The sequence below is a fragment of the Varroa jacobsoni genome, unplaced genomic scaffold (assembly GCF_002532875.2).
Source record: "Varroa jacobsoni isolate VJ856 unplaced genomic scaffold, vjacob_1.0 scaffold_1321, whole genome shotgun sequence".
Lineage (NCBI taxonomy): Eukaryota > Metazoa > Arthropoda > Arachnida > Mesostigmata > Varroidae > Varroa > Varroa jacobsoni.
In genome coordinates this window covers 183,257-210,282 of record NW_019214223.1, presented here as the reverse complement: position 1 = coordinate 210,282, position 27,026 = coordinate 183,257, and the positions used below count along the sequence as shown (strand labels likewise).

Here is a 27,026-nt window from a genome sequence, read left to right as displayed (position 1 = left end):
AGCGGATCAGACGCCCTCTAACGCCTTCAACAAAAACGATTTTCTATATTTCTAAGACAATGTTGTTTAAACGCACCGAAATTCAGGTGGTATAGTTCAGAGATAAATAGAGCCACATGCTATAACATTGCTCACAGTCACCCAATCAGACACATGGCAGAGATCGTTAAAATCGTCCTGTAAGCCCATCATATTCTCCAGACCCTGTGCCGATCGATTGCCATGTTGTTTAACCGCTAGCTAAATAAACAACACATATGACAGTTAAAAAGATTTTAAAAATTGGATGGGCGCAGCCCGTAGATTCAGGGTGAAGGTTTCTGAAAGAGATGAAAAAAATTAATTAAACAAGGGAGAAAGAAGAAAATTATGCCAAATACAGAATCTGCCTTTGACGAGTGAACAGCGATGTTCCTCATTGAAAGCCGAAAACATAGTAAGCACATATTACTTCCGAGCCCAGTCATACATCAAGTATCCTATGTAATACAGCAGACAATTACGACCGCTGCTATGGTGATTGCATCCTAGTACAAAAACAATTGAATATATATAAGAGTCATAATAACTAAAGTTATCCCACTTTTATTAAAATAGGCTAAAGTGCCTCCGTTAATAGGACGAGGTGACATCTAACTACAGAAGTCACGTAACATAAATAGAGTCCATATATCCAAGTGTGTTATTCTTTGCAAAGTTTTCAAATTAATGTTTTTTTTATTTCTTAACGTGAAACAACAGCAAAACGGTACCTGCGACCTTGAGCTAGCTAGCTAGCTCGCTTTATTCTAATGTCTAATTCATCTTTTTACAGAAATATGTTTTACTAGACAAACCGAAATTCAGCGTGAGTGTATAAAGGGCAACGGTTCATTTTGCAAGATGGCACATGTCTGCAGTTTTTGTTAGTTTTCTTAGATGGCGTTTACAAACTAATAACATGTGTTCGAAACGATCCATTGTGCAGCAGCAGCAGCAGCAGCGTGCCTTAGCTTGCTATCGGTTTTGTCATAGCCAAATGTGAGAAACACACGACTAATATAATTAGTCAGCGCGTCATCATCTATGTGTAATCTGTACGGGGCAACCATTACGGTAAACAGCAACCCCATACAGCCACTATTATTACATAAGTGCGGACAATTAGTTCTTGTTTTTTTTTTCGTAAATTCCGATTGCGTGCAATGTCGAATGGCCCGGCAACGATTCGGGACGGGTAGACCTCTTACGACTTGTTCGCTTCGTCAACAAGAATCTATAAACAACATTAATAACATCGGTAGAGCGAACCCAATGTTGCTGCTGAGACATTTAGTCGTAATGTTCTCCCTTGCCAGCAGACTTTCTTCCGTTCGCTAATCAATTCCAATTAGTTGGAAGGTAGAGGAAACCGGAGTACCGACTACCGCCACTGTCGTGCAGTCACTAATTAGTATGTTTACCTGTCTAAATGGGTGCATGTGTATTTCAAATCTCGCGTTCGGGTAAGTACTACAATAACTGTATGGTCTAAGTTTCATGTTAGAGTATGAAGACAAAGCTTTCAACCAGCTTGCTACATTTGGCCTCGACCTGCAACATATCAAACACCCGAACCGTGAGGTGCACGTACGAACATTTCACCTGGGCGCATTTTTGGTCCCCGGTCGAGAAACCCGCAAAGAGCAGGCACCCTACTGTAAAATACTCTTTGTCATGGTTTTTTTTTTTATCGATTATTGGCTATCCAGTTTATTGGATCAGTGAGATGGTGGGTCTGCGATGTCTGTGCTTCTTATGGATGAAGAAACGCGCAAGACGTGACGTTTGTTGCAATGGTCACGGACAGCGTTGCGACGATCGAAGTGTTATCTTGCAGGTGACAGTCGTCACTTCTTATCGTCACTCACTATTATGGTAGGTGCTAGTATTATACTAAGCGGGATGAAAAGTCAAAAATATTTTTTATACAAGAAATACTTTTCGCTCTCAGAGCAAGCTATTTCACTAAACGTATTTTTTGTACGACATTGAATCGTAGTATGTTCATTATTACCGTAACAGGATTAATTAGCCTAACGATAACTGCTATATGGCCACTTTTTTACCTTCATATGTCTCATCAAAAGAGTATTAGAGCTCTTCGCCCAGCGCGTTAAATTGCAAAATATACTAAGATACAGACATTTCGAACGCCCGCATTCTGATGTGCCGACAACCTATGCATAATATGGCGGCTAGCTAAAATCCCCAAGACTAAGTTAACTTAGCAAATTCATAGCTATAATCAATCTAGACTTTTCGGTACGATCTGTGCAGCTCGGTGATCCATGACGTGTATTAAAAAATAACGTATCTCATTATTTCGGACAAATCGGGCAAGGAATACAGACTGGCAGATTTTCCATCCTAACCGGCAGTCTGACGGCGTGAGAAACACAGAACCAACTATATTCGTATACCTTTAGCTTTATTATCGCGCGTAAAAACATTTCAATTTAATTGAACTCTATCTAGTCATCTGTCAACCCTGACAGCGCAACAATACACGCGATTTGATCGGAAGGGTGCCACATGTCATTTTTGCAATGGCTGCGTGCGAATGCTCGTTATTACCAAACGCTTATTATAAAAAAAGAGGACGATAGTGTTGTAGAACAGAATTCTGCACAGTTCGTCGATAAGTTAAGAAGTTTCAAGTAATAGGTCAAATTAGAAAATTGCGCTTCAGGCAAAAAACCGCTTTCTCCGCAAGTCCTCTTCTAGATCACACTGCCAAGCATTGAGGCTTCCTATAGCACTGGTAATAGGCGCAAGTTTATTTAATTTTTCAACAGTTGTTAGTGTCAAGTTTTATGTATGCGGTCTTGTCAAGCCATTAATATTCGACGTATTGGCGAGAAGTAAAGGGCTCCTTTCAAATCAACTTATTTCATTGGGCATCTCGTAAGTTAGAAGCGATACCGTTATGATAATTTGTTTCGTAGATAGACTTTTTCAGTTTTTGTCAAATATCTGATTAGATTTATAGAAAAATTAAGCGACTTACTTAAAAACAGGCGAACAAACATCCGGAATCTAAAGCTCCAGTTTTGCACAGAAATTGTTTGTACGTTACTAGATTTTATCTATCGCTGGCAGGGGTGCCAATATTCGATTGTTTGCCGGACCATTTTTTGTGTGAATTTATATTTATGCTTTACATTACAGGATGTTCGCAAACTTCGGTTGCCTCAAACTATCTGTGTACAATGGCGATCTATTTGATTAGCAGAGCAGAAATCAGAGTTGTGCAGAGCTTGCTTAACTGATAGCACACGGTACTTGTGCATACAGAGACAACATCTGTACCTATTATACAATTCGTTCACTGCGTCTAATCTCTAACAGTCTGGTTTTTGGTAGCGCATTTCTGGACATTTTCCTGCGTGTTGAATAACTCTCGTCAGCAATACTTGTACCAAATGGCTTGAGCGTGACCCGCACGGGTAGACTCTATGAAAATGTTAGGCTGTCTCTTTTCAGCCTTACGATGTGTCCCTCTCGTGAAGACGGTCCTCCTAAACTATCATCGTATTTGACTCATTTTACTAACGGACACCGAGAGGGAAATGCCTGGATCATTTGCTGAGTCATGCCCCTTGTCGCTTTGACATCGGGGGCAGGGAACCTCTCCAACAGTATAGTCTGCCTCGCTATCTAAGATCCAGTGGCTTCTCCCAACGAGGGATCATCAGGGAAGGAAGCTTTTGGCCAACAGCCTGAGGCGAAACTCTATTCGTCGGGAGGGCTACCGGACAGTGCACGATGTCAAACAGCCTCGTCCCCGGCAGCTTTCGAAGATCATCTAGTCAGTCTCTATGCTCCTCCATTTAGTGCTGCCGTTCAGACTAGTAACAGCGAGAGCAACAGCAGAAGCCGCAGTAGAAGAAGTAAGAACGATAGCATGTCATGGTAGTATATAGTTACCTAGGTGGTGCTGTGTCAGGTAAGGATAGAGCAGAATAAGGAGTTACTGTGGGGTGCTGGTTCTACGGATTCCAGAAACAGATTCTGCATTGTACAATACAATTAGTTATCCCTAACTAGACCTATAAACATCAAAATTACACTCAAACTACACACGGTCGAAACAAAGCCATTGTAGCTTGTGCTAGATTGACCTGACTATCCTACTGCGAAAAATTTGAGGTTGTCTAAATGTCTGTGTACAGTAAACAAGCACAGGGCCTACTAAGTGAAACCTAAGCTCCTGCCAATGGACTTGGTTACAAAATGTTGGCCTTCACTAGCAGTTAAATGAATAGCAAATGAAAGCAATACATCTGGATTTGAATTTCAAACGAGTCACAGTTATAAAGGTGGTTATGAGTACATCTCATGAGATGCAAGTCTGACCCTCACAATGTACGCATGTCACAAATGTATACGGACCGATGAATAAACATGAACTTTGAGATCAGCTAGCGCCTTGAGTTCATCTCATCGCTGCATGACCTCATGCACCTCAGCGTCTAAGGGCTTAATCAAAGCCGCGCGACACTGACAACAATACCTACTTAGAGTTCAACACTAATGTGTATATATTGTTTGGATATATTGGACTATTGGATATATAAGAACTATATTCTGATACTTGTTTCGCTATATTTTAGTTACGATAACGATCGCCTTGTCTTAAAATACCGAGTTAATTATTTACTAATAACTGTCGCGGATCGAGTCCGGGGATGGTCCCGGGGGACGCCGTTGTCGACACAACGTCAATGTGTCTTTCGTCTAGGGCCACAGTGCCATATTGCTTTGCTACAGCGATGTCGCTCCCAAATCTAAAGTTAGAAGAATGAAAATGGACCGTCGAAAATGGAATAAAGATCGATCGATCGATCGATGGCGATCCAGCCAGAATGATGGAGGAAGGCAGGCAGACGGGGGTGAAAGTTGCACTTGAAGGATGACCATTCCCTAAGCGATGATCTGCCTTTCACACACTGAGAGCCTTTACTTTCGCAGGCGATCCTTGCCGTAAAGTTCAACCAAAACAATCACAGCGATAGGTAGCTCATCTGATAAGGCGTTTACCGCTGGACGTATCTGATATATAGACAAAAGTTGTACATTGGGATCAAGATACACAAACGAAAATTGCATCTAAACTTGTTTATGATCGTTGTTTCGAAAGCACTGGTTATCTCCTCTCATTACAGTTTAACTTTGCTCTTACAGTAACAAAACGATTACACTGCCTCGCAGACAATAGCTGAACGTAAAAGACGGCCACGATTCGGACAGCATTATTGTATTTAGATAGCATTAATATATTTTACTGCTGGGGTTGCTTCTGCCGCAGGCCGGTCGGGACAAGGACGTGCCTGCCAAGCCGTTTCTCTTATCATGATTATCGCTAATCACCATTGCATTTGGATTCTGGTGGATCCGCCCTTGTGCTGATGGCTAGTTAAGCTTATCTTCCACTGCACCATTGCCGCGCTGACGTCAAGACATCAACATATCAGGAAGCGTTAGCCAACAAACTACTTGATATTCCCGTGTGCGATTCTCGTGATTATTAAAATAATTAGAAAATATACAGATCAGTTAGTAAATACACGGGCATTTCGTGACAGAATGAAGGGGCGAGCAAGATATCACGGAATGATTTGCATACAAGCGAAAGTCGGATGGCAGGGGAAGCATGCTAGGGTAATCGATGCCGAAAATATGTCACTGTTTTTAAGATGGACTATGTAACGATCGGCAGCTGTCAAAAGGATGTATCGCAAACCTCTAGCTTCGGTAGTAACAGTTTAAATAATAATAATAATAATATTCTAAATATATTCTGATGACTTGCTTCAGCCAGTTAGCACGTTATTAGAAAATCCACCTAGGCGGACAAATTATTTGAATGTAAGAACGACAGAATAAACAAATATATATATAGAAGCCGGAAATACACTTTGAGGACGTTCTTTGCAAGCACACTCTTGTGGATACCTATAAAAATTAACAGATAATTTAGCCTTGCAAGTTTTTGTGTTTGATGTTTATTCGCTAGCGGAGCTAGACAGCTTTCGTTGCGTATTGTTTTTTTGTTGCTTTATGACACGATAAGTTATACTGTGCAGGGAAGTTTCGTATTCCCGTTGATGTCACCGGCGAAAACGAATAGCACTTCTGTTGTGGTAACTCTGTCTTCATTCCAGTCTAATGGAAATGTAAAGACACAAGAAATACATTTATCAACGTTCCAATGAAAGGATCCGTTAAGGTCTGCACGATGATGGCAACAGTGCTACGATTTAGTAAATGCGTTATGTACATGTGTATGCATCCGCTATCGAAAGGGTCGATCGGGTCACCAACTTCTGGGACGCTTACCAGCACCGCTAGACGTCGTGCTTAACCTATACACATACGCCAATGTACACCGTAAAAAAATGCCCGATTATTTCCATCTAAGTGTATGGCCGCTGCACCGGGCGGCGACACTGTTCGCTTACGAAGGCATTTGCGTAAAATATTCTTATAACTGTTAAGTTAGCTGCATGTTTCTAAGTTATTTTTACAGTGGAACACTGGTCCACGAAGAAGTGGCCGAGAACGCCAGGAGATTCCGTTATGTTTTAATATTATACTAAAATTGTCTCTGAATATTGATCGTGTGACGGCCCTAAGTGTTTTTAGAACGACGCTTCTAGATACGACAGAATGTTCCAAGTAAATATCATTCTTTCGTTGTTTTTCGTTATATCGTTATGGCTTTAAAGAGTGAACCGGCATGGTAAACGGATCGCTATCGAACCCCATTTAACTGTAACAGGAAGAACAGGTCTTTCGCGCAAATCATTACCTAGTCGAATTGAGATAATAGAGACAAATGGGCAGACATTTGATTTAGTAAAATCACAGTCAAGAACGCGCAACCGCACAAGGTACCTTCCAACAATTTACCCTATATTAATAAATAGGTCATTTAGGTCCTATTGCAATCAACTACGTCGGTTATAGGTGACAACCCAAGCGACATCCCACATTAAGTGGTCTACGGGGATCTGTGCCCAAAATGGCCGTTGTTAATTATCGCTATTTTATGCTACGGCTGACGCATTTGTTGTATTACGTGTCGTTGATTGCATGATGTTTATTCTGTAACAAACAGCCATTTACCATGTACGCTGTTCCTGCTCGAGGCTGGTGCTGCTGAAATGTTTATAAGATGTCATATTTGAACTCCCGTCATGTTTGATCCCCGCTTATTCCACTGACCACATATCTATCTAAAGCTAAATAGTTATTTGAAAACTGCGAGCTCGGGAACAACAGTACTCAGTCCCGTACGTTTTCGGTAGTATCAGTACATGCTGATATGTGATATGATCGAATGAACGTCATTGAAGCTAAGTAGAAATACTCTGAGACGGTACAATATGAGCGCAAGCATCACCTGAGCTGTACCCCACTCTCAATATCGTAATAGCAGCCATTATTCATTTTGACGAAAAAAGCCGATGAAGTCTTTTTTCAAGTTGTCCCGTATTTGGATATTATGACTGTTTCTTGTTACAGTCGAATGCTTACGCAGGACGACCAAGTTTAAGCTCCTGTATCGTTGAGCCACTCGTTTTCTACTTAACCTTTTTGTTAAACCGCTCATACTTACGATGAGACCTGTGCCTATAAGATTTCTTCAGGCGTTGGTTCATACTGTTGTGCAGCTCTATCGAGGATCGCCTTGAGTCTATATTCAATGAAAAAGAAACCAATATAAGTAGTGTGGGTCATGTGTTATTGTTGCATCTGATTATCTGTTTGCCGTAGAATACTCTGCAATAGATTTTCCACTTATCCCATGTAGAATAGGGTACTGTGCTTGCATCAAGAAGTATTCAAATCTATTTACCCTTATTCATTCCTTAGTTATCAGCTCGATTTGATTTATTTATCGATAATGACTAGTCCGCATGCAATTGTAAACCCAGCTTGGTCCATTACTGGAAAAAGAATCAGCCTAACCAATATCGAAACTGCTCCGCTAAGAAAGCATAGAACACGTTTCGTTGTCCAGTAGGACGCACGTCAGGTGCTTCCCTGCAGCAATTCTCTCGAGAATTGACAGTCTTGCGATCTACGGCTTCTAAGTAGATAGGCCTGTTGTTCGAAATGCAACCGATCGGCCGTAGAAAAGGGCAAGAGAAAAAAGACAAAGTAGATGGGCTTTCCTTTCGGACATCACTTAGACGGCAAAAGGTATGTTCTCTTAGAGGTGGATGGCTCTTGCTGCCATTCCACGCTGTTTTCCTTACCTTCCAGTAGGAACGTAGTGTGTAGGCCATCGTCCTGCACTCGCGAAGGGAAACAAACACGGTAGACGCGGAACAGCCAGTGACCTAATGAGAAAGTGAGTTCAGCATATGATATCCTTACTTAATCTTAGAGAAACTTACAAGTTGCGTTTATCCTCATGCTGGTACCATAGCATTTTTTGTATGCGAACAATTATTCCGACTAAGATAAACTGGTTCACTCTCGTCAAACTTACTCTTCCGAGGCAGATCATTTAACTCAATCAGCTTTTGCGAGCCGTCACATAAACAATACATGTATTTATGTTACTCTATAATGCCTTTACGCTATCTTTACCTTCGTGTTCGGACCATCGTATCTTCAGTCTATTCCATTTGAAAAGTGAGGTGGAGAATGCTCCAAAGCGCCTTAGATGGCCTTCAGTGCTAACTGAGGAACTCGAGCTAATTTTTTTCTATCATTTTTTTTCTTTATAAACGCGGACCAACCGTGTAGGCCATAGTACTGGCACAGTACTGAGACTGTCTTACATTGCCAACGGCAGTCATAGATATAATTACCACGTAATCGTCTGCCATTGTCAGGTGTAAAACGGAATGTTCAAAACTGCGTGCACTGATCTAGATCTATTAATTTTCCAGGCAAACTTTGTTTAATAATGTTTATATCGGATCCAGCGGCTTCAGTCCTTCGTAAGCGGATAGTTACAACGTGACAGGAAAGGTCGTTGCATCGTAGTATCGGACACCGCTTGCATGTTTGTTTGCCCTAGTTAGTTTGTGCAGACTGCAAAATCCTACCTTGAGAGTACTGCTCAAAAGTGATTTGTTACAGAGCACATTTTATTTGGCTCTTTTTCAACTTGTTGACGCTTTTTGAACTAAGATAATTGTCAAATAGAACCACCTCTCTGGGGCGATGCCTACTAACAAAATTGGGCGTAACGCTCGAAGCATTCCTTTGTAGGTAAACAATAGTATGCGCAACGAACATTTTTAGCTGGCCCCGCGTTTCTTTCACCTATAAACAGATGAATAAACGAGGCAGCTAAACAAAAAAAAAAACGGACGCTTTGCGATTTGGAGAAAAAAGAGCCTGAAAAGAAAAAAAATACTAAACATTACTTATGCATTAATGTCAAACAAACAGCCATCGGTATACGTGGTGCTTATTAAATGATCGGGTTCAATAATATCCCGAGTATTGATTACACTATATATATATATGCACTCAAACGGTATTGCGTTTACGTTGTTTACAGCCATCAACAGCTTTTGGTCTGTGTCTAACAGCCTGGATAAAGCGGAACCCACTGATCAATCCTGATGACTGTAGTTCTGTTTAAACGACAACTGAATGATGACTAGTTCGCCGTAGCTGGATACGATCGATTTCCATATCGGTTACAATGGTCTTTAAATAAATTACGTCATCTACAGGTATTTTTTGTATAGTTCACTTACAGAGTTACTGCCTGATAAATACTGTCAAAAAAACGTTGTTATACGAAAATGTAATTCTAGATTTTTTCACATGTCGTAGGCAGTCGCTCCGAGAAAAGCTCGATCAGTTCTGATCTGTGAGCCTCTATTTAACTAAGGTTTTTTTTCTGTGTCAAAATACGTATCAGGTGAAGACTGTTGTGTACGTTTGCAACTTTATGAACTTGAAGAAATGCATCTTGAAGATACTACTTCGATAAGCAGTAACTATACGCCAACACGTACTGTTTGATAAATTTATGGACAGCTAAGAAAGAAGGCATTTTATAAGTATGACGAGCTCGAAGGCGCTAGCGGAAGTAAAGGCCGGATGACAGTAGAAATCGCTAAAGGAGTTTTTAATTTTTTTTTTGTGTCTGCAGAAATCATTATATTGTTAATGTAGCTCGCTTGCAAATGTATCGTCTTACATTTTGATAGCCATTTGCCGACGACAGCGCATTGCTATTTGGAGTGTGTCAATCGATATTGCTTAGCTTGATCATTTGCCTGCATCGGAGGCTCTGTGTCCTTACAAGGCCTTCAGCAATCAATGACTTAGACAGCGAATGACAAGCGCATAAAAAACTTTGTACAAACTCAAACGTAGGGTGTATAAAATGGTTATCATTCGGCTTGCTTTTTAGAATTAGAGACGGTCGTGGCTGGCTCCTTTTATGATTCGCTCAGATTAAAAACAATACAAAGTTACGTGCTGCCGTTGGTTTGCTGAACAACACGAAGTAACGAGCGTTTTGATGTAGCTTCCAAAATCTCATCTGTCCCCCTGAAAAGTTTTCCTGTAAAGGTATGGCTTTAGAGGGATACTGTTTTTTTGGTTCTTTAAGCAGCTTTAATATTTTTCTAGCGTGGATCGAGATTCGCGCGTGTTACTAAATCGAGCTAAAATACAGGAACACGAAAAAGACAAATGGGTTCAACGGACTTGTCGCAAATGCTGGTATCGGGTGCAGCTTGGAAGTAACTGAAAGAAATTTCTGGATGGAACTTGGACCCCTCAACTACTCCCAAACATATATATTAACGTCACCGGGCGACCCATGTGAGAAAACACCATCTTCATCAGCTCGTACAACGGCCTGCCTTTGTTCATTGATACTACATTTGTCATCTAATATTTACATACACTCTAGAATGACGCGTTCCTCTGATGTTCGTGCTATAGGATCGACACGCACACTCATTTGTGATAAAAAGTTTTTACCAAATACTCTTTTTCATTGATTCCGAAGAACATCTGTCATATCGAAATAATGGGCTACTTACTTAACATTTTCCGTTTTCCAACTTAAGTCGTAGCAGAGAAACCGTCTAGGAAGCCGCCCCTTAAGTGCATTAATCTTGTGCTACTTCAGATCTCGCTCCCTCGCTCTTCCGGATTGGACGAATGGTATGTTTGTATAGAAGCCGCTCGAAGCAAAGCGTTCTGGCCACATCGACCGAGGCCGATAGGGTTTACCAAGGACGCTCTTAGCGGTCAGCTCTGTAGACTAGAGGCCCTCAAAAACACTCAGAATGTATTCATAAAATGATCATTCGAAGCCAGAATAGAATGCTACTGGGTTTCAGTTAAAATGTTGTCACCTATCACCAATGCTATCACTTGTTTCGAAATTGAGAATGTATACGTTACGTACTTCCGTAACAGTTACAAACGCAATTTAATAGTAACTTGTACGGTTGTAGTTGCTGGTGCGTGTCGTGCGGTTATGAATTGCATCGCAGATCATCACCTCGTCATTGGCGGCTGGTTTGCAGTATTGAAAGGCTCTACATAGTCAGGTCAAGCATTACAGGATAGCTCAGGACGAAAGGGAAATAACGAACAGTAACGTCACATCTGCCTAGCGTCATTTACCAGTTTTAAAAGAAGACGGGCCTTTCTTGTTGATAGGTTCACTGGACTTGCCCTCAAGATAGTTTAGAAAATTACATATTACGGTATTATCGAAGAACTGTGATCCTATTTCAAAACTTTTTAGCTCATAAACATTCTGTGCAGAGACATCGAATTGCCGTACGGTGCTAACTAACAACACCAGCTTTTTTTATAATACACCATTAGCAGCTAGAGCCATATTGCTTAAAGTCGGCTTACTTTAGCATCACCTTCTCACTATCCCATTGTTCTATATATGTACATACGGATATTTTTGAAAATGTGCCTCGGCTTAATCAACTCAGACAATTATCGAAGTTCAATAACAAGTGGAGGTTGTGCGTCATATGATTAAAAATGAATCTTTGAATACAGGAATCAAACAAACGAGATAATTCCTTATTGTGCTAAATAGCATTGTTGTGTATTATGGATAGTGGAGAACACGCTCGATGCAGATCCCTGTAGAAATGTTCTAGCGTAGGCTAGTTAATGGATACATTATGGATTTTAAAACTAGTACCTTGAGCAGCACTTTCGGGTTCGCAGTGTTGATGTTCAACATTATTCGAATACTAACTTCAAGCAATTCAGGCCATTTGTCCATCCAAGGACAAAGGTGGCCTCGTGAAGTAAACGGTAGCACTATGATCTTGTTAAGTGCTGGCGACAGTGAATATCGGCAATGGGAGTAATTCAGCGTCTGTAAAGTGAGTGCTTCAATGTCACTATGTAATTGTCAACTCTATTATATATAAACGTGTGCGTACACGTAGCGTTAGCGTAGCTGCGATTACGCCTTTAGAAAATGCCATGGCGACCGTAGCAAGTACAGGAACGGCAATATTCCGCGACCAATTGGATGCGCTTAATCGTTAGATAGATATTTCTGTTCGACAGCCCTAGCCCACCACGGCAAACTTCTGAATGTGTTACTACTGTGCGTATGTAGGTTCTTAGTAGCGAGCAACAGACCATATTCGCCGGTTTCGACATCAAAATGGCGCTTGTTCAAAACCTTGGCCTGTTTTTATATCCCGGCCTTCACTGCGCGTCTCCTCTCTCCTGTCGTTTTCATCCTCTCTCGTTTGGTCTGTTTACTACACCCCATATCCCTTCTTTCTCCCTGTGTCTATCCTTTGGTTAGCTTACTCGCTTCTTATTGCTTCTTAGTTGCTCTTACGTTCTCCGTCGTTCGCTTGCTGATGTCGAGATATTGAACGTCAGGAAATGGGGTTCCTTCTTCCGGCATCTAGATGTCGAGGCAGTATATGGAACCACGCAAGAACTAAGGTAAACGACTTACGGGAATCCTAGGGGTTGCTGCCCTTCTCGGGGGGGGGGGGGGGTGTGAATTCTTGATGAATCCACACACCGGTTTGGCTTTGCAAACTTGACGTTGCCGTTGCCACTATGCCAAACCACCGCTGTACTCACTGAATCCCTTAGGTTCTCTCCCCCTAAGTCACTCCGCGCTCACCCATCCCCCTTCAGGTCCTTTTTCGGTAGATCGAGTGCTCCTGATGGCGTCGACCGAATCCTACGGACTGAATAGCGCGGTCCTCGGTAGAGTTACAGGAAGGCAAGCCGATTTGCAGAAGGTCGTGAGAGATACGACCATTTGGGTGAAGGGGCTAGAACGGCTCAAACGGGGGAAAAGCTCACAAAAGGCCAAAGGGCCCACAGCCATAACGATGGGATGAGGATCGACTGACTGAGACTGTTGCTCTTGGAAGGGAAGGGGAGGCAGAACGTGTCAAGTAGAATTGTATATCTCACTAATCAAATCTCCGTACGCATGGTTAAGCATTTTATTACTGCATGTTGGAGTAACATACTCCGCTATATTTAGAAATAGGGTGTAAATGCGATGAACGTTGGTGTAAGAGCCTTTTACAGAAAAGGAGCATTACACAAAATATAGCAACTATGCTTGAAGGATCGCTACGGTACACGCGAGGTGAACCTTTTAACCACAACACGATTAGGTGGTGCATTGTATACACGGCACAACTAAAGACAATTTGTTGACTAAAAACAAAGTTAAGACATCTAGAAATCATTTTTTTTTTAGATTACAAGACTAGCAGTAATGTTATTCTTTTTATTTCTGTTTCCTTGCAATATTTTTGTGGTACTACATTGAGTCTGTGGGTATCTCGGCGACAGTAAACGTTGCTTAAAGTGACAGACCCGAGCGTTTAACCCGTGAGTCCAGGTATCTCAATTGCAGTTAGGATTGCGAAAAATGTAAGACTAAAACACTACCGAGAAAAAAAAGAGATATTGTACGTCTCAATGAAGAGACTAAATATGCCCGAACACGACTGGCCAGCTAGGTTCAAAAGGTCAGACAACATGCAATGGGAGAAGATAACTCAAAAAATGCCGAAATTACTGAATACTTACATAGATGAAACTTTCAATCTAAAAACCTCTTGTCATCAGTAGATTTTATCTGGTTAAAAATCATCTATCAGCGCTTATGGTCGGTCACGGCATTACACATCCGCAGTATTTTCAACGAAGGCATAATAACTAAGTTCTCATTTCGGTATTCAATCCGACCTGCTAAACTCTCAACGGAGCAGAGACATGTTTCTTGATGCCTATTGCGGTAGACAACTTGGATAACTCGAAAACGGTAGAAAACGATTAACTCACATTTTATATTGATCACATGCTGCCCCAGCTTTCTTCGATGCGAATTCCCACCTATCGTATCAAGAGTCATAGGACTTGTTGTGAAGTATGGCATATATATATTGTATATGTCATTAAAAACACGATGCTTGAGGGCCGTGCGGAGTAATAGGTCTGCACCTGTACGTTTCTACATATCTGTGCAGAGTATTTCTGGCATCTATGGGTATCTTTCTTACATAGTACAGAGCATTTCTATATATATCTAAAGTGTGTTTAATTATTCTATGTATTTATATGAGTCCATACGCGACTTGCGCAGTGAAAAATAGTAATTGATAGAATATAATTATTATAAATCATATTCAATCTTTCTGGCGATATCACACTCTTGTCATATTGTCTTTCGAATGGGTGCGGAGGAAAAAGTCTGCCCTAACTTTTCTTTGAGTAAAGTTAGATTGATCTCTCTCAAGAGTTTTCACTCTTATTTCTATTATATGCCAGTTAGGATACATCGAAACATGCATGTACATAGATATTGTATGAGTACACTAATAGTGGTTTAGACCAACAATACTATATAAGAGCGCGTAGTGCCGGCCTAAGTCAAAACAGTTAAACATACGTCGGTGTCCACGTACAAATGTCCATAAGGGATCTCAAAATAGTACTAAAAAGGGTACGTTTTTCAAGATAACGTAAGTTACACTTCTACCCTCTCTACCTATAAATACATAGTATATTTTTACCTAGTAGGCGCTATTCCTTGCCTTTGATGCTACAGGTTGAATGCACGCACAAGGCAGTTGTTTTAACGCGAATCTAAAGTGGGGACTGAAGACGTCGTTTAGTATTATTTCCACTGGTACGGCGCAGGATTCCATAAAGAGGACGAGCGGACATGATATGCCGTAATCGCAAGGCAAGCAGGCCGCTTCCCGCCATACGTTTTACTGATCCTCTATAGGACCCATTTAGAGCTTTTTGAGGCGTTAAGAAGAACTTTTATACGATTTTCTAAGGGAAAGGACCAGAGAAAGTTAAGTCTCGCTGTAAAATCTAGAGGAACTGCTGGGTTTCAACTCAATATTCGTTAGTTGATACCATAATATAAGAAATCAAATAAAAAATAATCAACGCTCATCGAAACGATAGGTGTTTAAATATAAACCAAATGTCTTTCATCCATTTTGACGTTTCAAACATCGATCACATTAAGCTTTCCGTTTGATTGAATGCGTACGAAAATTATAACGGTCAATGAAAACGGTCATTGTTATGCCATAGCAATGATATTATGATTGTAGTCATATTAGTATCACTCTTACGTTGTACGTAAGAGTGATACTAATATGGTGGCGTCGTGTAGCCTGCGACAATAGTTAACCTGAAGATCGCTGCCTTAACAGTAACCTTTAATTTGCGATCAATTAAAGCTGCGACAAATTTGACAATAGTGCCCCTATTAAATGCTCATACTTGAACGGCTCATTAGATTACTCAATCACGTCAGTACTTAGGATCTAGCCCTAGATTAACTTAATCTCTCGCTTTAGGTAGCCTTTGCGTGAAATTTATTGTTGCATGGTAGACATTAACACAATGGTGGACTATTTTTCTGGTGCATATTGAAATTGAATTGAGGACCTGGTCAGTGAGCGTGAAGTGCGAGGTAAAATATTGACGCAGAAGTGGGCCACTATGTATCTGTTATTCGTTACGATGAAACATACCGTTTCTAGTAATATATCCTTATGGTGAAGCAAACTTTTCGAGCATCAGGAGAGAGTATAATTGTTCTATTTTGTGCCAGCGACGTCATTGGGCACAGTCTCGCAGCCATTCAGATGGTTATTTCTACTTATATAATGAAAAAAAAGAAGCGAAATTAAATTAATTTTTTTCAGTTGAGTAAATGTTATTAGCTTGTAGCGAAGAAACAATGTGTATACAATAAGTAGTATAAAAACCTTTATCTAAGAAATAGATCCAACAAAGGCTCCTTAGATATTTGGATGAACAAACATATTTTCCAGGGAAAGATCGGTTGAGAGCGCTTCTTACTGTTATCAGATAAGATTTATCAGCACAGTATGAGCGCCAACCCATTTATAGTGTCTATATGATTGCTTAGATCAAACAACTTACGCGCCGTCAACTCATGATTGACACTTGTATGGTCAGAATACAAAGAATAGGTGCCCGTGTTTTCCTTGGTACGAATAGAGCAATTTGGGACCAGTCCGTGTTGCGCCATCTCGACAGTTTTTAATCAGAAAAACGTTCATCTGAGCGGTAATAATCTTAACAAAACCTTTCATTCCCACAGAATCTACACATGGAAACGGAAACAGTTTTCTGCAAATGATTTTTGCCCCTTCTTCTGAACCGGAGTTAAACTACTCTGTGCAAACAGTTTTGAAAGCTTATCCTTTGCGTACAATTATTTAAATAGTCAACCTCATGATCGAGCAAAATAAATTTACTAGAACGTAGACATTATCCCATAGGGGCAACAATTACATTTTGTCCCTATGCGTACACGCTGATTGCACATAATCGTTGAGTTAAGTCGTGCGCGTATTTTTATGCACATTGGTGGTTGGTCCAACCTGACTTAGTGCGTCCCGTAGCCTCGTAAGTTATCGTCGAAGGGTCTATATTAAACACTTCATTCCGAAAAAAAGTTCCGAACGGACACGAGTTGAGAGCCCTCTAGATGTCTGCTCGCTTATCGGAAAAAACAGCGAGGGGGGGGGGGGGTCGAAGCGTGAATTTATGCGAAATTTCGACAGGGTACCAGAATCTGCTGATGTTAAACAATTTAACTGCGAAGCGATTTGCACGACAGTTGAACAATGCAGTGAACGCAATGATCAGAAAATGGTGAAGACCGAAAAATTTCACTTGTATGTTGTTTGTTCGGCGGCAGTGACGGAAAAACAAATTCCAGTCAACAGTTACAATGCGGTCAATATGCCCCTTTTAATAGTTGGGTTTTTCAGTTAGCAGATAAAGATTTTCTTTATCAGACAGAATAGAAATACCCACCGTTTACTGGATCAATAAGGCAAAGAGAGATTCTAAACTATATCAGTATTTGTTCCTAGCTGTAGGTCGACAGTTAACCCATGCGTAGGTTTAAATACGATTACCGTCAATTATTTGAGCATCAGCATTTATAACATATATATATTACTATGCCTATCTACATCGGTTCTAATACAGAACATACGATAATAGACAAATAACTTTCTACCATACAGATTATTTCATACAATAGCTCAGATGAACCGCCACAGGATGCTTCGTCCTGGCTCATTAACTAAATTTAAATTGTATAATTAGTTTATTATCTGTTATAGAAAAAATAAAAAGAGTAAAACACAGACGCAAGTGAACATGACGAGCAGTTACATTCTAAAAGACCGGAAACGGAGTACTTATCTTGATTCCCGTACATAATGATTAATTTTACTAAATAATCGTGCATCTGTTGATAGCAACGCAATGAATCCAGACACAATTATAGAGCCTTAGCATCGATCCATGCATATGATTACAGCATTTGATGATTTTCTGTTTTTTTTTCAAACGAAGCCCTAATGCAAATGAATGATAGGCAGTCTGTGCGCAAAAAATAGAATTACTAACGTAGCAACAAAGAACAACACGTTATTACTGTATCCACGTAATATTTTCATAGCCATATATTTACCGGAAAGTTACACTTAATATTGCCAATCGTTTAGAATCGTTTAGATTACTAAGGATTACTTGAAACAAAGAAGACACGTTATTAAACGATAGGGCAGCATCGCATACAGATTCGTCAACCCACGTTTCGTAGAAAACACAACATGTACGAAGTTCACCAGGTGAAATCGCTCGATGAAATCAATTGCTCGCCGTTTGGCTGTGAAATCTGGGTTTTAGACAAACATGGAGACCTACAGACTCATGGGTTCGCTTGATTTAGGATAACCGTAGACGGTTTTGATATAGTTGAACTGTCAACTTTTTCCGTTATCTCGTCATACTTCGAATGTAGCCTTTCAAGACACGATCTGCCAAAAAGAACAGCTTAAGATTAGTACCTGTTTAACAAAAACTGAAATTCATTAGAATTAGTCAGTTATCCTTATTTACTATCCTTATTTATTACCAATGTACGAATCGAACTTTGGTCATAGCTTATCAATAAAGGAACAACATTTTTATGTCACTTTCATAGTTTTGTGTAGGTCCGAGCCATCGAATCCAGGCGATATCCAAGGGCTAACTACAACTTTTGTTTCTACACGAGCAACTATAGAAATTAGCGTCAATGCTTGTTGTATCAGTGCTAGAACACTTGATGGAAACTAACATTCTTATGCCATATCTCAAAGTTACCAAGTCATGTCGCAAGCAGCGATAGCAACAAATGCTGTAGATGTAGCATTAGCACAGAAAGTGCGGTAAGTTCTAGTGTTATGTTATGTGTAAAACGGGTCCGTACCCCAACCCCCAAACTTGAGCAGTACGACGGAAATGGTTGATTGAAGAGAATCTAGCTTGACTCCAGCAGTTTTAGGATCATTTCTGGAATCATCTAGATTGACGCTAACAGTTGAGATCTTCTATTCCTGCTACATAATTAACGTGTCTGAATTACCGACACGACCGTAGCTGTGGCTTGAAATCCTGACAGGTACTTCTATTGGAATATTTATGCGCTGGTGATGATCTCGCACCCTCTACTAAATAGCTCATGTAACCCATCGTACGACCTCCGGCTAAAGCAGGAGCAATCGGAAGGTTCTTGCAAACCGCTGTTGCTAAAATAGAAAAAAGTCATTCCCATCTAATAACAGAAAATGTACGTCAATAAACTGCCAAAAAACCATAATACAGCAAAATTTTACATTACGTTTTTTTTAGTATTTAAGTACGTGTAAAACGATTAATTACACGATGGATGTAATTGATCGAACACAACAATGGAATCAACGTGATATAAAAGCTGTATAGTTGAGTGCTCAGTCGTGACATTACCGTAGACATACTTACGCTCGGGAACTTGCGTATGCGAAAATAATGGCGGTCCGCACTAAGCCATTCGAGAACAAGTTAAAATGCTACTAATGTTTTAGTGCTAAGTAAAATACAGGCATATATTGAATTTCTACAGGCTGTTCAGGATCCATCTTTTAATCTGACCTAAGTTGCCGCAAAATGGTATTTGTCTTTTTTACGGGAAAACTTGTTAGTCAGTTTGAAATTAAGGTTACTTAGCCACGAAGGCGCTCAGCACCGTATGTCAGTGACCAGGGCCAAAAAAGGTTTCTATATATAAAACGTACAGTTTACACACGGGACGGGTGCCAAAATTTTGATTGTATATTATTTTGACTTTCCGCTTTTATAGCACTAGACTTGATGCCACTATGAAATGGCTGTTTAAGCCGAACAAAAAACAAATACAGGTTTTAAGCAAGGTTTTCAAAAGGAATAGTGACCCAGTAATGCCATACGCCCGTACACCAGATTCGATGTCTGCTTGTGACGAGCTCTGAAATAGCGAATCCGACGAAACAGATGGTAGCGCATGACGCGTTACGACAATACTTTGGTAAAAACGATAGATAGAAACCATGAGAAGACTTTTGCGAAGCGGTTTATAACGAGTTTATTGTCGGAACCTGCCAGAGTTGCATTATAGCTCAGTAACTATATTAATAAGGTAAAGGTTAAGCACGTTATTAACACTGTTATTTCTCATTATACAGACGCCACCAAAGTGTACGCAAAAAAGCACACGTGGCGCGTATTTGGAGAGGCGGAATGACTGTAAAAACTTATAGGTTGACGTTATCCGCAAACTAATTCAACTGAAAAGTTCCACGTTTGCCTGTACCGTAAATGCACATTAATATCCGATTGCGAGTGTGCCGCTTATGGCCAGGGTAATTGAAATATATGGATACGAGGCGGGGCAGAACCCTTTATGCAGCCATGATATGATAATTTATCGTGTGAGATTTTTGCTGTCAGGCATGCTTTAAACGGGTAGTATAGCTAGCATATATTTATATCAGATCAGAAAATTTTGATGACATAATAAAAATCGCGGCACCATACGATATGGACACGGAATCAGCAAGAAAGATTATCTCGTCCACCATCTTAGATTTATTCAAGTGGCTCTACGAGCCGAGAGAGACTTCGAGAATAGCCTATACTTACAGCTTTGTTCTCGACAAAACTATAGCCACTTCCTAAGTGCACTGCATAAACTTATGGGTTATAAGACCAATGGCAGCCTGTTAAAAAACACTATGAGAATTTATTCCCAAATACTGACACTTCGGTGCCAAGGGCATCATCTCGGCTATTAGTAACGTAACCAATGTTTCTAACACTCAAAGCCTTTCGGGTTAAGACGATAGGTGTCCTTGAATAAATGACGTTTCAACAATGATATTGAAATTTCCAACGACATCACATCTCAGGCGCATCTGAATATTGCCATAACTTCTTCGTTCATTACCATTAAACAACGATCCATTATACCAGAATAGGTGCTCGATTTTGAAGATCGATACTTACATGGGTGGCGACAGATTATTGCATATCGTCTTCTATATTGAACGGCGGAGCTACCGTCAACCCGCGGGCTGCGTTTGCTTTCTGCCACAACAATCGATGGCCGAATCAATGAAACATTGATATATATATATATATATATATATATATATATATATATATATGATGATAAAGAGAGCGTAGATCAGCTCCATTTGAGGACATTAACAACTGACTATATATATATTCCTTAAGCTACATATGAATCCTCCGACTCTCCTATGGGTTTCTGAAAAAGAATCACTGGATGTTGAGGTTGGCTTTTTTGTTTAGGAAATAATCCTTTTCTAATTTGGTTATATACGTAGCGTTGCCTATGCCAAGAACCCGAAAGCTCGATTATCTAATACGTATTGTTGATTTATAGATGCCATAACTTCTTCCTTGTCATAGCCCGGTACAAGCGAGTGGTATTCGCTCGGGTTTACATTCAAAGCCTCAGGGTCTGGCATAACGCATTTTCTAGTCTGATCAAACGTCAAGTATAATAACAGATCTACTAGCTGTCGTACCAACGCAGCTCTAACAACTAAAAAAAGCCAGTTAAATCATATAATGAATCAAGTTACCGCGATGTACAGCACAGCAAATAGAAGCCATATTGGAACGCTTTATAGCCTTATGGTTTTGACTACAACCTTCAAAGGCTCTTGGTCTCAAAAAAGATCAGTATCGAATATGAAGAGTACTGATGTGAGACATTCAGCAATCCTTCCTATTACCTAGCGGGTCTCTCTTTCCGCTTTGTATAGGCACTCTATCTGTTGTGTCTTTAGTTAACCGATATACTGTAGAGACAAGCGGACGCGTTTTCGTTTAACACAACGATTGAGACGACGTTTGTCAATCCGAAGTCAAGATAGAACGTCATCGAGATCTCATCGGATCGATGAGGGATATTTCATAATAACCATTGACTCTTGATCACGAGAATCATATAGTAGGTCACGAATAGTTACTGGGGAGTAGCTTGGAATAGAGTTGTCGGCCATAGTTTATTTCCATAAAACAGATCATACGGCTAACGTCCTCACGGCCGACACGCGACGCATCGATCTCGATCGATACCAACCCGCTCGCCAGATTCAACCTATAGGTGCTACTTTCTACAAAATACCATCATCTCTAGCAAACTGTTAACTTTTTTGGGTGCATTGCCTAAGGCAAGAAGGGGTCAGCTTCAGAGAATTAGCTTCAATAATTATGGGACACTAATAACAAATTAGTCGATCAATTATTTCCTTAGAAGAACGAAGAGAACGTTGTAATACAAACCAGAAACTATACAAAAACTAATTTACGATACTAAAAACTAACTTAATAATAAAACCCGATAATACTGAAGTTTTGTCGATGATAGTTCATAGAAAGACACATTTAACAATATGCTGGATAATCATCCCGCGGTACTGAATCACGGTGATGACAGCCACTTGTTTCATGTAACTTTTGGCCCATTTCTGATCTTGATATTTTCGAGCTGTATCTATTCTTACAAAAAAAAAAACGTGTGTGTTACTACGCATACGTCTCTGATAGCATGCTTTTTCGAAAGACGTATGTTTATGCGGTTGCAATGGCTGAGCTATCGTGTCCTATTCTTCGTTACAATTATTCTGCTTCGAGAGATGCCTTTTCATTTTTTTTTTAAATATCAGCAGTCACTGAAAGTTGCCTTAAGTTTCCAATGAAACTATAATAAGTTCTTTAGCCGCCTCTTTCTTGAAAAAAATATCATACTGACGCTAGTCCGATGACGACTCAGGCGTTGCTACAAAAAAAAGGAAAAACGTTACTTCAAATAAATTTGAAAAGCTACAACGTTATACATATTGTATGATGCTGGAGCTGCATACCGGTTCTCGAACTTTCATGCTTTTTATATATACGATAAGCTGAGAAAATATTTGAGAATCCAATTAAACTTATAAGTGTATCTACTTATGTGATAAGTGTTGCTAGGAGCTGAATACTAATTATCCTAGTTTACATTTGGCGCTCGAGAGGCGCATGCAAACATGGAAAGCTAGCATGACAGTGGCTCATAATAGACCAAAGCAGTATCAATATGGCCTTTTATTTAATATGGCTTCTTTGTTGGAAGATAGCAGCTAGCATTAAATCCGCACTAGGCTTCATCGATGCCTTTTTTTGCGCACTTGAAGTGTCGCACGCCGTGGGGACTTAATTGTTCAACTAAGACTACTTACAATTTCGCACACTTGAGAGGCCCTCAATGAGATGTTCCATGGAAAAGTACAGCTTTCCTACGTCTTGCCAAAGAATGATTTGGCGTTCCACTGTTGAGCGGTTACATAAAAAGAACGAAAAGAAACTTTTATTTAGGTCGCCTTGATCAGGCCTAGAAAAGGCATTCCAGCGATGAAAACAGCCTGCTAGTTGAAACTGGACTAAACTTAAACTGTAAACTCTGATTCACCTCACTTAATCATAATGACAGGCAATGCATAGTAGTACTTTCACAATTCTCTCAGTCTGTCCTTGCCAACCTGAGATGTGTCGGCTTCAACCTGGAATGCCGACTCGACGAGGGCCTAATGAACAAGGTCTGCTAACCTTATCTTACCACACGCAGGCCGAACACCACAACACCTATATACTCATGAGATATAAGCAAAGAAAAAAATAATCCACTCTGACTTGAAATAGAAGCGCCTCCTTCGCCTATTCCGACACACTTGTAATAAATTATATTTAGTTTGTAATAACTTTCCGTTAGCTTTCTTTAAATACGTCATCGCGGCTTGTAGAATCTGTCACTTCAATATTTCGTCCTAAATAAATCCGTTATTTATTAGACAATGTTATTGTTTACGTTATCTAGCAGGATAGTCTAAATAAAATGACGCTAATCACGTTTCTGATGACCTAGGAAAGGAAAAATACGACGTCAGCAAGGCTAGTTGTTGGTATAACTTGAATTGTATATATTAATCGAATCCGTCGCTATCAGGCATGATACTTATTAATCATAACCTAGTTTTGATAGCAGGAAGAGCTCCATAATTATCTTTGTCCATATAAAAAGTATGTATATAAACAGATCAAAAAAGTATGTGATCTGGACGAAGGCGTAATTCGGTCAGAGGTATCGGCTCTGCCTTGCAACTAACCGTTTCAGGTGGTCAGTAACCTGTTTAGCCACGCAACGATAATCCACGCCATAATAACTATAGCAAGTACCGAAAAACCACTTTGCATGTAGAAGGACTGATCTCGCTTGTTGCCATAATAAACGTTTGTCACGTTGCTCAGAGAACTGACGAAACAAACAAAAGCATCAAGTCATGCTTGTCTAGCGTACTCGTTGGTTAGTGACGCCCTACAAATAAATGTTCCTGTTGAAGTCTTTTCATCGTCAGCACGAAGGAGATTGAGTAGGACATAATGATGAGTTAATCAGAGTTAATGGTTACGCAACAACACTTCGGTCTGTTCGGTCAGAGTGGGGCTATGTATTTACTAGAGCGGTAGTGCTAATTATCCGATTGCATTGTCATGGCGTTTACAGAATTGATAGTGGCAATAACTTTTATCAGAAAACCTAGAATGAAGGTCGTGGAAAGATTATGGCCAACATGACAACCGGGTCGTTCTTTTATGTTTCTGACTCGACACACGTGTCGTGACAAACTCCAGCGCGTTACCCAGAAGCAACCGAGGGATCATTATGTTACTGATCGAGAAGTGGAAGTATGCCAACAAAGGCGACCATTCAGACAACGGGGGAGAAATAAGGAAAATAAAGCGAAGCAACGGAAAGAAGAGTCTGCTGATGAAGAAGATCGTGTGATACGGTGGCGAAAGAAGTAAAACGTTGGCTGGCCAATAGCACACTGCAGCGTTACGGTCAAAGGAAAAGTAGACGGTCGGCGACTGAGCGATTCCCTGTAATGGTCGGGCGTGCGGATCGGCATTCGAAGACAAATGGCTACGAGAAGTCTCCTAAGGCTGGAAAAAGATGATCGCAGAAACTATTTTAAGCTCATGAGGAATCTCAGAATAAGCCCGACGTAAGCCTAGATTGAATATCTGGCGGATCATATATAAATAGGCGTATGCAGGCAACGAAATAAAGTACGATAAACCAACAAAGACTTCTTTATCGTACACTATGTGCTCTTAAATTAAATAGTACGATTTTGTCATAGAACATAGAAACAGTTCTCCAGGGAGCAACCTGGAAAAGGTCGGAGTTTCGCTTAATGCTACTTACACGCTTGCCTTTGTGAGACATTTCAAATTAAATGTAACATACATACTGGCCGGCGACGTCGGCTAGAGCGTGTCGATTACGGCTGGCTTGGAATTCCCGGTTCAATCTTGGGTCTCTCCTGCGCCTGACTGCGTGTCTATATAATTCTAGGCAACAAACACAGGGGCATCTGTATTTGGTACTACAATATATAATAGTACGCATATAATACAATACATATATATATATGTCTGCTTATTTGCAAATCACCGCAACTAAATGTCCGTTTGTGAACCTGTCTGTCTATTTGTAACACTCACACCGATTGCTTCGCTTCGCGGCAATCAAGCGAAGATTAAACAGAAACAATTCGATTATCTTCCCGACCCTTACGCCAACACGCATATATTATTGCGAGCCAATTACTGTTTAATAAATTGCACGGGCTCACCTGAGATGTAGTATTTCGAATAATTCTAAATTGAGTATTCATAATGATAATAATATACGGGAAAATGAGTTTCATCTAATTAATTCTGTAATTACAAGAAGATCGTGTGTAAATACTTCACTAATTCAGTTAACTATCAGTTGCCAAGTATTAAACTGTGTATTGCTCAAACTTTGACTCTTGCCTATTTGTGAACGACCTTTTTTTGCAATGGCTAGCAGATAGGGCAGAATCTCTTTGTTTAATGTCCCATTTCTCCTTGAGCCGCTTTTCATTAGAGACCCTTATTCGCTATTCTAAAATAGGTTAAGTTTATATGTACATTTACTTTCGTGTCGATAATTTGGAAAAGTCCCGGTGATTTTGTGAAATTATTTAAAGCGATAAGCTTGATCCAGTGGGAGATGCCGTGTTGAACTAATGAACGCCTGTATTAGTCGCTAGCATAGGTTGAAAGCTATTGTACCTTGGCATTACGTCTATAACGCTATATATTATGATGTGTACATGTATGTACTATGCATTTGCATATTATGCAGATGTCCTTCAGTAATCAGGTAGGTATAACCTAAGTATTGGCAGATTCATGTGGGTTACGCATCACATATCGGTCTGTGCATAACTAGATGTGTTAAGTATGCTTTGAGCACGTTTTGCGTTGCCGGTTTACAATGTATGAACAAGATGAAGAAAAGTTTAACTCATCCGCTTTTATTTGAGGTTTCGTTATCGCCATGAGGTGCAATGTTTTCAATCTTCTCCGTACTTGTTACGTACTGGTGGGTTAGAAGCGAACTGATGGGACCGTCGTTCTGCTTGCTTTGTCAATCAACTAGCCTTAATAGCAACGTTGAGTGCTCTCGTGAAAGCCATTGGTGCCTGTGCGGCTTGACCAACGGCGTCCCATATCCCACGCGATGCCCACTTATAGCCCAGTCACGTCTGAGAGCAAAGGTGGCAAGGTGAACCAACCTGTGTTTTCTCCACCTACTTCTCGTTCTTCTTTACCGAACAGAGTTCGTCTCTAGTGTCGAAAACTGAACGCCTAAACGTTGGTTCCGATGAACTGGTAACATTAAGGCGCTTAATTTTATTCTGTTTTTGCGCAGCATCCGTGGCTGTATCGCTGAAAAACTTTAGGCATATCTCCCCGCTATGACGCGCGTAATTTGATTATCAATTAACATGCGGTTATCTTTCTACCTACTGTCTTTAATTTTTCTGGTTCAGGTTGAGCTGACTGACTTATCGAAAAATAAACACCTCACCTTATTGTGCCGTGTCTACTATAATCAAACGACCCCTGCATGTTAGGTTAAGAAAAATTAACCAATTATTATGAAATGGCCGAACAAACGAAAGCAAATCCTGCTATCCGCCTAGGATGATTTTATTCAGTTGTATTAGACCCGACTTTAC

At 40.3% G+C, this 27,026-nt stretch overlaps 1 protein-coding gene across 3 annotated transcripts; it reads left to right on the top strand.

Moving 5' to 3' along the window:
* Window positions 1-1,136: 1,136 nt before the first annotated feature.
* Window positions 1,137-25,337, top strand: LOC111268803 (uncharacterized). 3 transcript variants are annotated; one of them, XR_002685413.2, is made up of 4 exons: window positions 1,137-1,484; window positions 1,731-1,896; window positions 9,548-9,725; window positions 9,917-10,143. XR_002685413.2 is itself a non-coding variant. In XM_022848003.2 (3 exons), the coding sequence occupies exons 1-3, from the start codon at window positions 1,451-1,453 to the stop codon at window positions 24,752-24,754; spliced, it is 354 nt and encodes a 117-aa protein (XP_022703738.1). In that variant the 5' UTR covers window positions 1,137-1,450; the 3' UTR covers window positions 24,755-25,337. The 3 variants fall into 3 exon arrangements, 1 of the variants encoding a protein (XP_022703738.1); XR_015314378.1 differs by lacking the exons at window positions 1,137-1,484; window positions 1,731-1,896 and adding exons at window positions 8,259-8,380; window positions 8,928-9,009; XM_022848003.2 differs by lacking the exons at window positions 9,548-9,725; window positions 9,917-10,143 and adding an exon at window positions 24,601-25,337.
* Window positions 25,338-27,026: the final 1,689 nt, after the last annotated feature.